This window comes from Nanorana parkeri, unplaced genomic scaffold (assembly GCF_000935625.1).
Source record: "Nanorana parkeri isolate BGI_ZX_2015 unplaced genomic scaffold, ASM93562v1 scaffold262, whole genome shotgun sequence".
NCBI classification, from domain to species: domain Eukaryota; kingdom Metazoa; phylum Chordata; class Amphibia; order Anura; family Dicroglossidae; genus Nanorana; species Nanorana parkeri.
The window spans coordinates 1,011,051-1,024,379 of NW_017306530.1; the positions used below are offsets into that span (position 1 = coordinate 1,011,051).

The following is a 13,329-nucleotide window of genomic DNA, read 5'->3' on the forward strand; positions in this document are numbered from 1 at the left end:
AAAAAAGTATCTTCTGCCTTTAACGTTCTACTTATTACAGGAAGGTAAATGCCCAACCATAACACAGAGACGTGGAGGGGTCACAACAAAATAGGTTTCCATTGATAAGTCGTTTAAGACTCAAGTTTCGGAAATACCCAGAAGAAATTAACACTTGGCACTCCCCATGACTGTGCAGACGGCCTACTACTCAGCGGCAGTAAGCCCTGAGCAATCTTCTGCCCAGACACTAGATTATAAATAACTAGACCGCTATGAGTTCACATGAACTGTCTGCATCTCTCATGCCAGCTTTGTTCTCCAGCCTCACCGCAGCTGTTGCTCCTACAGACCCCACCCACTCCACCAGCGATTGGCATGCCCCTGCCAGGGCCCGTCCTCTTCTCACAGCTTATGTTCCTTCTATAGACACAAAATCTGAGATCACACGGTCCTGCACGATTGCAGACAATGGGGTGACATGCACACTGCAATCGCAGGAAGATACATGACATGCGGCTGTTTTAGTGTGATCGTGTGTGCGGATGCATAGAAACCGCACGATCTGCCTGGCACAACTGGGGTGCCATTAGAAAATAATGGAACCAACAATGCGATCCTCTGTGACCGCTATGAGTTCACATGAACTGTCTGCATCTCTCATGCCAGCTTTGTTCTCCAGCCTCACCGCAGCTGTTGCTCCTACAGACCCCACCCACTCCACCAGCGATTGGCATGCCCCTGCCAGGGCCCGTCCTCTTCTCACAGCTTATGTTCCTTCTATAGACACCGCCCCCAACCGTTACTAGCATGCCACTCCCCACAGCCCGCCCTCCTCCCTTTGTCTCCGATCCACGAGCTGCTCGCCCCGCCCTCTCCACTATCGTGCAGCAGCTGAATAAAATGGCGCCAGCTCCGCCCACTTTCCATCTCTTCATCTGTGTGCCAGACCAACCGAATGCCCGAACCCGCCGCCCGTCTGCCCCGTTCGGTCACCTTCCCGAAGTGTGCCGCCCAATGTATGGGCGTCCAGCCGTAACAGGAGTCTTCTTTGCCTAGCTGTTGAGCGGTGTTCCCGGGCGGGCCTTGCAGTAAGGAGCGGAGGCAGTGAAGGTCTCCATCCCGGCAGGCTCGGTGCAGAGGGAAGCGTAGGCTCAACACCTCCTCACTGGAGAAACCGGGCTCCGAGCACACTGACATGACTGCAAAAACCCGAGCACACGCACTCATACAACACACCAGGACTGAGGGGTGGAGCGAAGCAATGCCCGCCTCCTATTGGCTCACTGCCGGGGCGGGAACACACCCAGCGTGACAATGTATACACTCTAGTAGTCCAACACACGTATTCCCGCCTATAGAGGATCAGTGTGTGCGCCTTATATTGGCATATGACTATGTTTTCACTCTGCTCCGATACACGTATTCCCGCCTATAAGAGCATCAGCGTGTGCGCCTCACACTGTCACAATGTATACATGAATAGCTATAACAAGACAGGCTGTGCACACATCTTTGCTTTCACGTCCTCATACTGTCACACAGAATTGTAAACACATTTCTTTCATAGTTACAGATATAAAAATGAAATGAAAACAATAAAAACGTATCAGAGCACTTATATCAGCAGTGAGGAAACTCCTAAAATAGTCTGCTATCTACAGATCCACACCCAAGCCAATCCCATATTGTGGTGGTAACCCTGAACAGATCGGTATACAATTACACAAACTCCACTGTGCCCAACCCAGACAAACATTTCTTTTATGTGTTTACAACCTCTGCACTGGAGCTGCCCAATTGCAGCCCCAATGCAAGACGAGACCATTTCCCTTGTTACGGACGGTGTGCATTTACACCACCGCGTTGCAGTAGGAACCCAGTGTTGTGCGCTGTGCCAGTAGAACTGAATGAAATGTCACTTCTTACAAAAAAAAAGTGTGACACACTGGTATTAGCAAGGCACCTGGAGCGAATGACCCTACGGCTTGTTCACACCTAATCCAGTGTGTTCCAGCACGGTTAGTGGATGCACTGTTTTTTGCGATTGCACCGGACCGCAGGCATTGCTGTGCCATGCGTTCTACTGCACGTGTTCGCAGTGTGGGCGGGAGGCATGGCTGCGGTGCCTTTGACATGAATGCACCAGAATGCACAGAGGCTTGCTCTATGCGATCCAGTGCATTCCAGCCACTAATAATGCTGGAACGCACTGGGTTAGGTGTGAACAGGCCCATAAAGTAACGCACTGTATAACTAACTGCATGAAAGGTTCATTCCAGTGTGAACTGCCTAGAGGTATCCATCCAGACATAGCGGTCTTACATTAGTCCGCCCCAGTCCATGTATTTGTGGCCTGGTGACCTAGCTACCCCTTGTCTTACCTATTTGTGATGTAGAAGACCTAATTTCATCTACAGGCTCCTTGCTCTTTTCTCTTAGGCTCAATTCACACCTAAGCATCAGTGTTTCAGACATTTTTTAAGTGTTTTTTGAGCGTTTCTGAAAGCATTTTCCAGCTTGTGCTGTCCTCCATTTTTTTCCACAGTGCTTTTTGCAGTGGGAGTCTGGCTCTTGCAAAACCGATTGTGTCATGCATTTCCATGCGTTTTCATTAAAGTCTATGGGGCCGGAAGCACAGAAATCTACAGAAAAGCAGCTCATGTACTTTTCCAGTGACAGGCAATTTGTTATAGGTGACATAACGCTCAGGTGTGAACAGGGGTCGTAGAAAACAGTGGGATTCCTTGTGTTCAGTGTTTTGTAGCTTTGGGCTACAAAATGCCTAGGTGTGGACGGGGACTTATAGAGAGGGCACAATGTAAGTGTCGGCGCTAAAATTCCAGCTACCGTCAGATTACGGTAAGCTTTTTTTTAACTGGTAATTTCTGCCTAAAATGTATTTTCATGCAGTAAAGAGGACAATTGTGAATGGGTGCTAACTGAGTTCAGAGTTTTCTAAAGAGCAAATCAAATACACTAATTAATTCATAGTCAGTGCCGAAACTAGGGGGGGGCAGCCTTGGTGAGACCCTGCACAATCCTAGTGAGACTGTATGCAGCCTTGGTGAGACAGCACACTGCCCTGGTGAAACTCTGCACAATCCTAGTGAGACTGTATGCAGCCTTGGTGAGACAGCACACTGCCCTGGTGAAACTCTGCACAATCCTAGTGAGACTGTATGCAGCCTTGGTGAGACAGCACACTGCCCTGGTGAAACTCTGCACAATCCTAGTGAGACTGTATGCAGCCTTGGTGAGACAGCACACTGCCCTGGTGAAACTCTGCACAATCCTAGTGAGACTGTATGCAGCCTTGGTGAGACAGCACACTGCCCTGGTGAAACTCTGCACAATCCTAGTGAGACTGTATGCAGCCTTGGTGAGACAGCACACTGCCCTGGTGAAACTCTGCACAATCCTAGTGAGACTGTATGCAGCCTTGGTGAGACAGCACACTGCCCTGGTGAAACTCTGCACAATCCTAGTGAGACTGTATGCAGCCTTGGTGAGACAGCACACTGCCCTGGTGAAACTCTGCACAATCCTAGTGAGACTGTATGCAGCCTTGGTGAGACAGCACACTGCCCTGGTGAAACTCTGCACAATCCTAGTGAGACTGTATGCGGCCTTAGTGAGACAGCACACTGCCCTGGTGAAACTCTGCACAATCCTAGTGAGACTGTATGCAGCCTTGGTGAGACAGCACACTGCCCTGGTGAAACTCTGCACAATCCTAGTGAGACTGTATGCAGCCTTGGTGAGACAGCACACTGCCCTGGTGATACTCTGCACAATCCTAGTGAGACTGTATGCAGCCTTGGTGAGACAGCACACTGCCCTGGTGAAACTCTGCACAATCCTAGTGAGACTGTATGCAGCCTTGGGTAGAAAGCACGCTGCCCTGGTGAGACCCCACACAGCCCTGGCGAGACCCCGCACAGTCCTAGTGAGACTGCATGCAGCCTTGGTGAGACAGCACACTGCCCTGGTGAGACCCTGCACAGTCCTAGTGAGACCGCAAGCAGCCTTGGTGAGACAGCACACTGCCCTGGTGAGACCGCATGCAGCCCTTGTAAGACTGCACAGCCCTGCTGAGACCGCACATAGCCTTGGTAAGACCCTGCACATCCTCCTGAGACCCTGCACAGCCCTGGTGAAACTGCACACATCCCTGGTGGGTCCACACACAGCCATGGTGAGACCCCACACATCCTCCTGAGACCCCGTACAGCCCTCCTGAGACACAGCCCTCCCGAGACCCAGCACAGCCCTCCAGAAACTCTGTGCAGCCCTTCTGAGACGCTGGAGACATCAGGCTGCCACTTCGGAGTAACACACAGTATAGCTTCATATTATTCTGTATTGCTGTATAATGTATAGTTGGGATTTGCAGCCTCCTATAGCTGATGGTATTCTGCATTGCTGTATAATGTAGTGCTGGGATTTGTAGTCCTCCATAGATGGTTGTATTCTGCATTGCTGTGTAATTTGTTGCTAGGATTTGTAGCTCTCTATAGCTGGTGGTATTCTGCATTGCTGTATAATGTATTGCTGCATGGCCGACTTCTGTGGTGGATCATTGTCCTTAGACCCACTTATGTGCTTTGTTCTTTTAGTGCGGCGGCACCCCTCCTGATCCACCACGGAGATGAGGATTGAAATCACTTAATTCAAGTCTCCCCTCCATGACAGATTAGAAGGGGCACTGCTGGGAAAATTAAAAGGAGAACTATGGGGTTAGGGCTTTTCCCCATAGTTCTCCTAAGGGTAACGGGAGGACACAAACTAGCGTCCTCACGTCACCCAAAGCTCAGTATACCGCGAGCTACAGCTCGCGGTATACTGAGACGCTGCAGCCTGAACGGATCCCGACAATTATGTCTGGATCCACCCAGCTGCGTGACTGACAGCTGGCTCTGCCTATCTAGAGGCAGAGCCAGCTGTACCCACCCCCTCCCCCGTCCGTTCTGCCAGTCAGCACTGGAGGATCAGACAGGGGAAGGGGAATCCAGTCCCTCCCCTGTCACGGCTCTCTGCCGGCACAGGATCGAGAAGTGAGCGATCACTGTACATGCATTCTGACAGTGGTGGACGATAGCTATCAGAACACAATAGCAGCAGTGGGAGATTGGTCGATCCACACAGTTTAGGTTAGAAGGAGGAATCTGTTAGATTTGTTTTTGGTTTGGCCTGTTGGCTGACAAACAAATCTATTGGTGTACGTCGCCAACCCACATCCCCTCTGGCAGGCCCACATTTCACTGCAACAGCAATAAAAGGAAGTGGAGTCAAGGGTGGGATGGAGCAGACAAGAAACATTATGTTGTTTCCTACTTCTCCATAAACATCTGCAGAGGAGGGACAAGTGGGGGTCCCCTGGGGGCAACCTACTTGATAACACTTCTAAGAAACAATTTTGTTACTATGTTTTGGTAGCTAAGAAGATGTGTAGTAGGTAGGCTTACAACATAATTGTATTCCATGGTATAGCCACTGATATCTTTTGTTTACACAATAAAAGTTGAAAATAAGCGCAGTTCTTGTAGGTCAGCCACATCCTTTTCTACTTCCTCTACACGTAAGATGCAAACCCTGGTGGGAGCTAATGTTTACATTTAAAGTTAACCTTTTAGTTATCAAATCCAATTGCTTAATTGCAATGGGCAAAATGGTTTAAATATAATAAAATGTAATATTGGGACAATTTCCAGACAAGGAACATGTAACAATAGAAATATCACATAAAAGAACGCAATAACTTTCAACTTAAAAGGAGAACTATGAGATGAGTGATTTCCACTCACCTCATAGTTCTAGCCGACCTGTGACAATGAGACTGTCACAGCTCAGCTCAGTAGATCTGGAGGTGAGGGAACACATACCGGGTTCGCTCCCCTCTCGATCCTGTCACGGCTCTCTGCCGTGACAGGGGGAGGGGCTGGATTCCCCTCTCCCCGCTCCGATCTGCCAGCGCTGACTGGCGGAACGGACAGGGGAGGGGGCGGGTACAGCTGGCTCTGCCTCTAGATAGGCAGAGCCAGCTGTCACTCACGCAGCTGGGCGGATCTCGACGTCGATGTCGGGATCCGCTCCGGCTGCGGCGTCTCAGTATCCCGCGAGCTGTATACTGAGCTTAGTGTAACGGGAGGACGCTAGTTTGTGTCCTCCCGTTACCCTAAGGAGAACTATGGGGGAAAACACTGACCCCATAGTTCTCCTTTAACAGGAGGTAGCACGTGAGGCATATAGCCTGCCTTTTCTCAAAATAGAAAATGCAGATTTTGTAAAAGAATATTTTTACATAAGCTTTGTGAATGGGAACACGTGACAAAAAATGAGTGAGACTTTCTCAAATTTTCCTGCAAAAGAGAAAATACATTTCAAAGTGGAAGTAAATTGCATTAGAAAGTATAGGAATGTCACCAGCACGACAGAGACTTAGATGGCAGTGCAAATCCATTTATTTGATGCCAGTCATTACTCAAAGTATCATCAAGCGCTTTTGGGCCGCGCAGGGTCCCCCTTCATCAGGCTCAGAGCCTGGTTATGATCTGAGTTAGAGTAATGACTGACATCAAATAAATGGATTTGCACTGACATCTAACTCTCTGTCGTGCTGGTGACGTTCCTATACGGCGCCATCCGCAGTCATTACGAGCACCCACATATGCGTTTGGGCGTTCCGGTATGGAGTGCTACAGGTCTTTGGACGTATGCACAGCATTAGGGCCCAATTACCGAAAAAGTGTACCCTTCCTCGGTGCTGTTGGATCGATCTCCGGTCCTCAGCTATGTCCCCCTCTATCTTCATCTCCATCACTGACACTTCCGTCTTCTCAGGTCTCTTCACCCACTGATGATGTAATTCCCGCACATGGCAACAGAAGTTACACCTTCCTGGCCAATTCACAGCATCTTAGCGATGCCATGACTTGGCTGAGTGTGCACTGTATAGTATACACAAAAAATAAAACATCACTGGGGGAGAGAGGACTTTGCTTGTCTCTTCTCCCCAAAATCCCTACCTCCCAGCAATTTTTTATTTTTTTAAATTACTTCCACTTTAAAGAAGGATTATGGGGAGAGTGAAATACACTCATCCCCATAGATAGAGCTAAAGTGTGACACTGAAGCTGTTACACGTCGGCTCTATTGATCGAGAACTGAGCAATCACAAACAGCTGATCGCTCAGTTCACAATCTACTTCTTGCAGCGTGCAGTGACTGGCAGTCACAGCCCTCTGTTGGGATTCCCCTCTCAGTTCCTCCAGCACTGACTGGAGGGACACACTGGGAAGGGGGCGGGCACAGCTCGCTCATGCTCTAGAGAGGCAGAGCCAGCTGTCAATCAGGTAGCGGGGTGGATCCCGACAATATTGTTGGGATCCTTCCCAGCTGTAGCACGGCTCTGCACTATCAGCATATGGCGGGCATTAGCCCGCTATATGCTGAGACAGTAAATGTTCTTTGACCCAAAAGAGAACTAACCACCAAAAAAGGTTTGGCCATAGTTCTCTTTTAAGTAGGCATTTAGGGCTACATATGTGTTGGCAAATCTAAAGAAGATCTAATCTATACAATTTGATTGTATTGTATCTGGCCACCTTACTACATCAGTTGTTTCCTGCATTAAAGGAGAACTATGAGGTGAGTGAAAATCACTCAGCCTCATAGTTCGATCCGATGTGTGACAATGAAACTGTCACAGGTCGGATCAATAGATCGTTAAGTGAGCGAACGCATAGCGTTCCCTGCAGTGATCCCCCCCCCCTTCCCTGTCCGATCCTCCAGCGCTGACTGGAGGAACAGACAGGGGAGGGGGCGGGCACAGCTGGCTCTGCCTCTGGATAGGCAGAGCCAGCTGTCACTCACGCAGCTGGGTGGATCTCGACAGTATTGTCAGGATCTGTCCCGGCTGCGGAAGTCTCACAATACCACGAGCTATAGCTCACTATATACTGAACTTTGGGTCACGGGAGGAGGTTAGTATATGTCCTCCCGTGGCCATGAAGAGAACTATGGGGAAAAACACTTACCTCACAGTACACTGTGCTGATTTCACTATAACTGTTGTCCTGATTCCATGTTTAGTCATTTTAACAGGGAAATCAGGCATAAGCTAAATACCAGTATGCTGAAAGCTGCACCTCTCTGAGTTAGAACCTGCACGCTAGTTTCAAAGTTATCACCTCAATTTCAGTGATGCTTAAGAGGTGCTTCACTGTTCTGAAATTAGCACATATTATGTCAAACAAAAGGTAGACTCCATTGTTAGGAGAAAAAGGTATTTAACATTGGCAGCAGATTATCTTGAACAGGTACTACATTAACTACTGTATTATCATAAAAAGGTTAGAATGTAGATAATTTCACTTTATACTGCAGGGGTGTGGAATTCCTATCGCCTGACGCCCGGGACATGCAGTTTTGGGTGCCGGGCGAGTAGTTTTAAAGTACATCCGGACAAGCAGAGCTGAATGTACATTGTGGAGCCGCTGCCGCTCGTTTACTACAAGTGGTCTGATCAGACCACTTGTATTAATTTGAGCAGCGGCGATAGTTTCTGCCCGCACCCCCCGCCATAGTTTTCGGGGTCGCCCGCTCTCCTGGGGGACCCCGAAAACTAAGGCACAACGGCTCGGCCATAGAGCCCGTAGAGCAGATGAAAAACGTCTGCTTTACGGGCTCTCTGTGTGTTCTCTGAGACCGTGGCGCTGTAATCAAAGCTGTACCTTGATCTGCCCACCAACATGCAGGACACATGTTAACACTGGAGGACCAATCAATAGCCAATAACATGAAAAGTTGTATCCATGAAAGTACATCTTCAACTGACCAAAGGACTTGATAACTCCACAGGAACTAGACTAAAACATTAATCTGTGTTGTATTGTCATCTTTGTTGAGTTCTCCATGTGTTACTATAGGAATGTTGGCTAACAAAATTGTAAACAAATGTTCAAACATGTCGGCTTCTGCTGAGTGAATAAATTAGGAAGTATCATTTATTAGAAAGCACTATTTCATCTAACACTTTTTAAATCTTTTAGATAGAGCTGGAAAGAGATAAAACTTCTGTCAGGTTTTTATGACTGTATCTGAACCTATTTGGGAAATTCACCCAACGTTATAAATGCAATGATAGACCTAAGATGAGAACTAATGCGTGTTTTCACTGCCATAGCCTACCAAAGCAGACAGTGTTTACACTTGTGCTATTCTCAGTGGCCCCCTAAAAGGTTTCATGTTTGTCAACCCCATCCATAGGTAATATTGGCTGTTCCATGAGCATGCAAAGCTGGAGATGGGTAGTGGTCATTTTCCTTATGGCTGTCCTGGGCACATATCCTGAGATGGATCTGAACTTATTCTCTATGGCCGTGCCCAGTACATGCTTGATATTTCACAAAATGTTAGCAGAATTGCAAGATGTAAACACTGCCCAATCCTGGGCCCAACCCAAAAGTTGCTGGAGTTTGTACATTCAATAGCTCCATTCTGCACAATCAGGTGACATAACCTGACATGTACTTTTACTATTACTATTTTTGTTTTGATTGACATTATTTAATAAACACTGTTGTATCTGTTTCCCTCTTTACTGACTGAAGTCAACAACCAGAAGCCAAGGTAACTAATTCACATGCTTTTACTTTAGCTTTAGGCCTTGTTCACACCGAAAGCGCGTTCGTTCCAGAGCGGTAGCTGCTGGAACGCACCGCGATCGATGAGAAACTTCCCCTTGCGTTTTGGGGTGGGAGGGGGCATGGCGGTGCATTGTATGCAATGGTACCGCTTCCACGCCCCCCGCCCGCAGTGCGATCGGACATGTGCAACTACAGACCCCTAAATACACCTGGGAAGGGAAAATATGCACAGGTATCTGCAGCAAATGTAGACGAAGGATAGTCATATATGGAGTTTTCCTGTCACTTTATCCAACAGCACAATGTGAAAATCCAGCTATTGAGGGCTACTCAATTAAATAATTAGAAGGTCCTTCAATGATAGAGCTTTTCTCTTCAGCAAGGCCAAGGTGTCAACCAGCAAGCACCATTTAAATCTATCAGGGGAGTTGCTTAAGAAATAATGGTGGGTCCTAGAGCCACAGAAGTTGGGCATGTCTCCTCACCTATTATCTCTGTCTATGGTCAGCCAAAAGTGCCCTAGAGAGTTCCTAGCACATCTTTTCTGAGGCTGAATAAATAAAGGTATGCCAATGATTACATCTTTTTAACCAATGAACCTGCAGAACAATACAATGTATCCATAAGTAAAATGTGGGTAATGCTTGTAGACATCAATATGTGTATACCATTGTCCTTTAAAGATTTGGGTTACAGCCATCAGATCAAATATAGCAAAATTCTTGTTCAAAGTATATCTATTCAAATAGAAACGCATATGGAAAACCATTTTGTTTGTATTGATCATCCCTAAGCTCGGTTTTCCCCTACAGTAACACAGCTAATTAGCCTGAATGTATTCTTTCTGTTCTATTTCTGCAGTGTGATCCAATACTTTTAGGTTTAATAGCTTTTCCCAGTGTAAAGAAACATATAATACATTTACAAATAAACCTTACTTTTCATGATCTAAATAATGAATCTTAAGATCACTGTCATTTATCAAATGTACAGTTGGTTTTAAAAGCTGGAACCCTTCCCAGACTGACCTTTTTTTATTTTTACTGCTGCGAGCTTGTGCTAAAATTAGAAATTAGGCTATGATGTAATTCCTGCAGAATAACAAGCAGACTGCATTTCCCTGGTTTACCAGAAGATGGCTAATGCACTGTTCTCTTGGATTATAAATAAATCAAGTAACTGCATAGAGCAGATGTAGAGTAATATTACAAATGTCTAAAATGCTTTATTATCAACCACAGGCACCTTATAATTACACATATCAAAGGCATAAATATTTGTTTAATTTGTTCTTATCACGCTGCTGCATGGGTAATGGTAAGTCATATAGTGAATAATGTGAAACCTCGCGCCACTACTCCAATCGAGTTAAAGGAGAACTATGGGGTTAAGGCTTTTCCCCATAGTTCTCCTTAGGGTAACGGGAGGACACAAACTAGCATCCTCCCGTCACCCTAAGCTCGGTATACCACGAGCTACAGCTCGCGGTATACTGAGACGCCGCAGCTGTAGCGGATCCCGACAATTATGTCTGGATCCGCCCAGCTGCGTGAGAGAGACAGCTGGCTCTGCCTATCTAGAGGCAGAGCCAGCTGTACCCGCCCCCTCCCCCGTCCGTTCCACCAGTCAGCGCTGGTTGATCGGAGGGGGGAATCCAGCCCCCTCCCCTGTCACGGCAGAGAGCTGTGACAGGATCGAGAGGTGAGTGAACCCCGTTATGTGTTCGCTCACTTCCCGATCTACTGAGCCGACCTGTGACAGTCTCATTGTCACAGGTCGGCTAGAACTATGAGGTGAGTGAAAAGCACTCACCTCATAGTTCTCCTTTAAGCATCAGCTGAAATCTGTGTGGTCAGTTATATAGTATAGAATTGATAATAAAAGCCACACTGTGTGAATTAATCTACAAAGTACCAGATACAATATATACTAGCCGTGAAACAATGTGATACAATGTGAAAATAGTAACAATAGAAGAAACGCATGTGTATAACATGCACCTCAGTGCAAATAATATGTTGCTACAAAATGTCCATAATAAAGAATCAAATACAATAGATACTAGCCGTGAAACAATGTGATGCAATGTGAAAAGAATAACAACTAGAAAAAACACATGTGTATAACATGCACCTCAGTGCAAATATGTTGCTACAAAAATGTCCATGATACTGGATCCTCAACAGTCCATTATGAAAATAGAAGATATAAAAGTGGATGAAAGGTATCGACCATCAACAGAGAAATCTTATGGAATGCACCTCACTTTTAGCAGAGACCCACCAGGGTCTATATACGCTGTTTCTCTGATTCAAACAAGGTAGAGGAAGCACCTGATGCCGAACACCTCCCAGGGATTTCCTCCTCTCAGGTACAGACTTCTATTGCCAGCCTTAGGAGTGGTAAGCAGCCAATTCATCTAAATGGACCATGCATCAAAGAAAAAGTGGAAACTCGTAGTGCAGATGGTTTTAAAAGGACAATATACTTTATTAAAAAAAAGACACTACTCACATTCCATTGATAAAAAATAAGCTTCTGATAAAACAACTTGGTAAGCAGACACTGTATGCGATCAATCAGCTCCTATGCTCCACCCTACGTACGCTACGTCAAGGGACGTGACTTCATCAGGTGAAAGCAAGCTTGTCAAAATAAACATTTACAGAAAGTACAACATGTTTTAATTTTAATACAAGCATTGAGCTCTATTATCTAATTTTTAGAAACTCTTTAATGACTGGCTTAGTAACTACGGATTGGTGCAAGGCCAATGTGGTGCCTATATTTAAAAAGGGATCAAAGTCTTTACCAAGTAACTACAGACCTGTAAGCCTAACTTCTATAGTTGGGAAGATACTTGAAAGTTTGATAAAGGATTACATATACATATTTTTGCTAGAAAATAATATTGTAAGCGATAGCATGGATTCACAAAAGACAGAAGTAGTAAAACATAAGTACTTTCTGAGGGTACTTTATGAGGAAGTAAGCAATAAATTAGCTGTGGATATAGTACACATGGACTTTGCAAAATCATTCAACACAGTTCTCTACAGATGGTAAGTTAAGGTCAATAGGTATAGAGCATTCAATCTGTAATTGGATAGAAAATTGGCTTAACCACTTCAAGACTAGGTGTTTAGACCCCCTTCCTGGCCAGGCCATTTTTCAGTGTTCAGCGCTGCAGTACATTGACTGAAGTTTATTCTGTCATGCAACGCTGTACTGAAATTAATTTTATACCATTTTTTGGGGACAGATAGGGCTTTATTTTGGTCGTATTTAATCACCACTGGGGTTTTTATTTTTTACTATAATTAGGAAAAATTAAAGAAAATTTTGAAAAAAAATAAGTTTTTTTTACATTATGTTAGTAAACATTTATTATTACCCAGTTTTTTGGTAAAATATAAAAGTCGGGGTCACGTCGGATAAATAGACACCAAACATGTCAACCTTTAAAATTGCGCGCACCCGCGAAATCGCAGAAAACTACCATACCCAAAATTGGCCATAGGCGACACTTTAAAAGCTTTTACCGCTCATCAGTTTAGTGTTATCAGTGATTGATGGCCCTAGACTTATTGCTCCCACTGAGGCGTTCGCGGCGATATGTAACATGTACGGCGTAATGGGCGCAATCGTCGTTTTTGAACGTATGCGCCCCCGACGCATGTTTGCATGCGTGTATGTATGG

The 13,329-nt window shown here is 45.8% G+C and overlaps 1 protein-coding gene across 3 annotated transcripts in view; it reads right to left on the reverse strand.

Annotated features, from left to right (window-relative positions):
- Positions 1-1,306, reverse strand: part of ANKRD10 (ankyrin repeat domain 10) — a 28,375-nt gene extending 27,069 nt beyond the window's left edge. Inside the window, exon 1 of one of the 3 annotated variants that reach the window (XM_018557022.1) lies at positions 976-1,306. In XM_018557022.1, the coding sequence (XP_018412524.1) occupies positions 976-1,209 (234 nt within the window). In that variant the 5' untranslated portion in view covers positions 1,210-1,306. The remainder of the gene's footprint in view (positions 1-975) is intronic. The other 2 variants (XM_018557023.1, XM_018557024.1) reach the window with 2 other exon arrangements.
- Between the last annotated feature and the right edge of the window lie 12,023 nt (positions 1,307-13,329).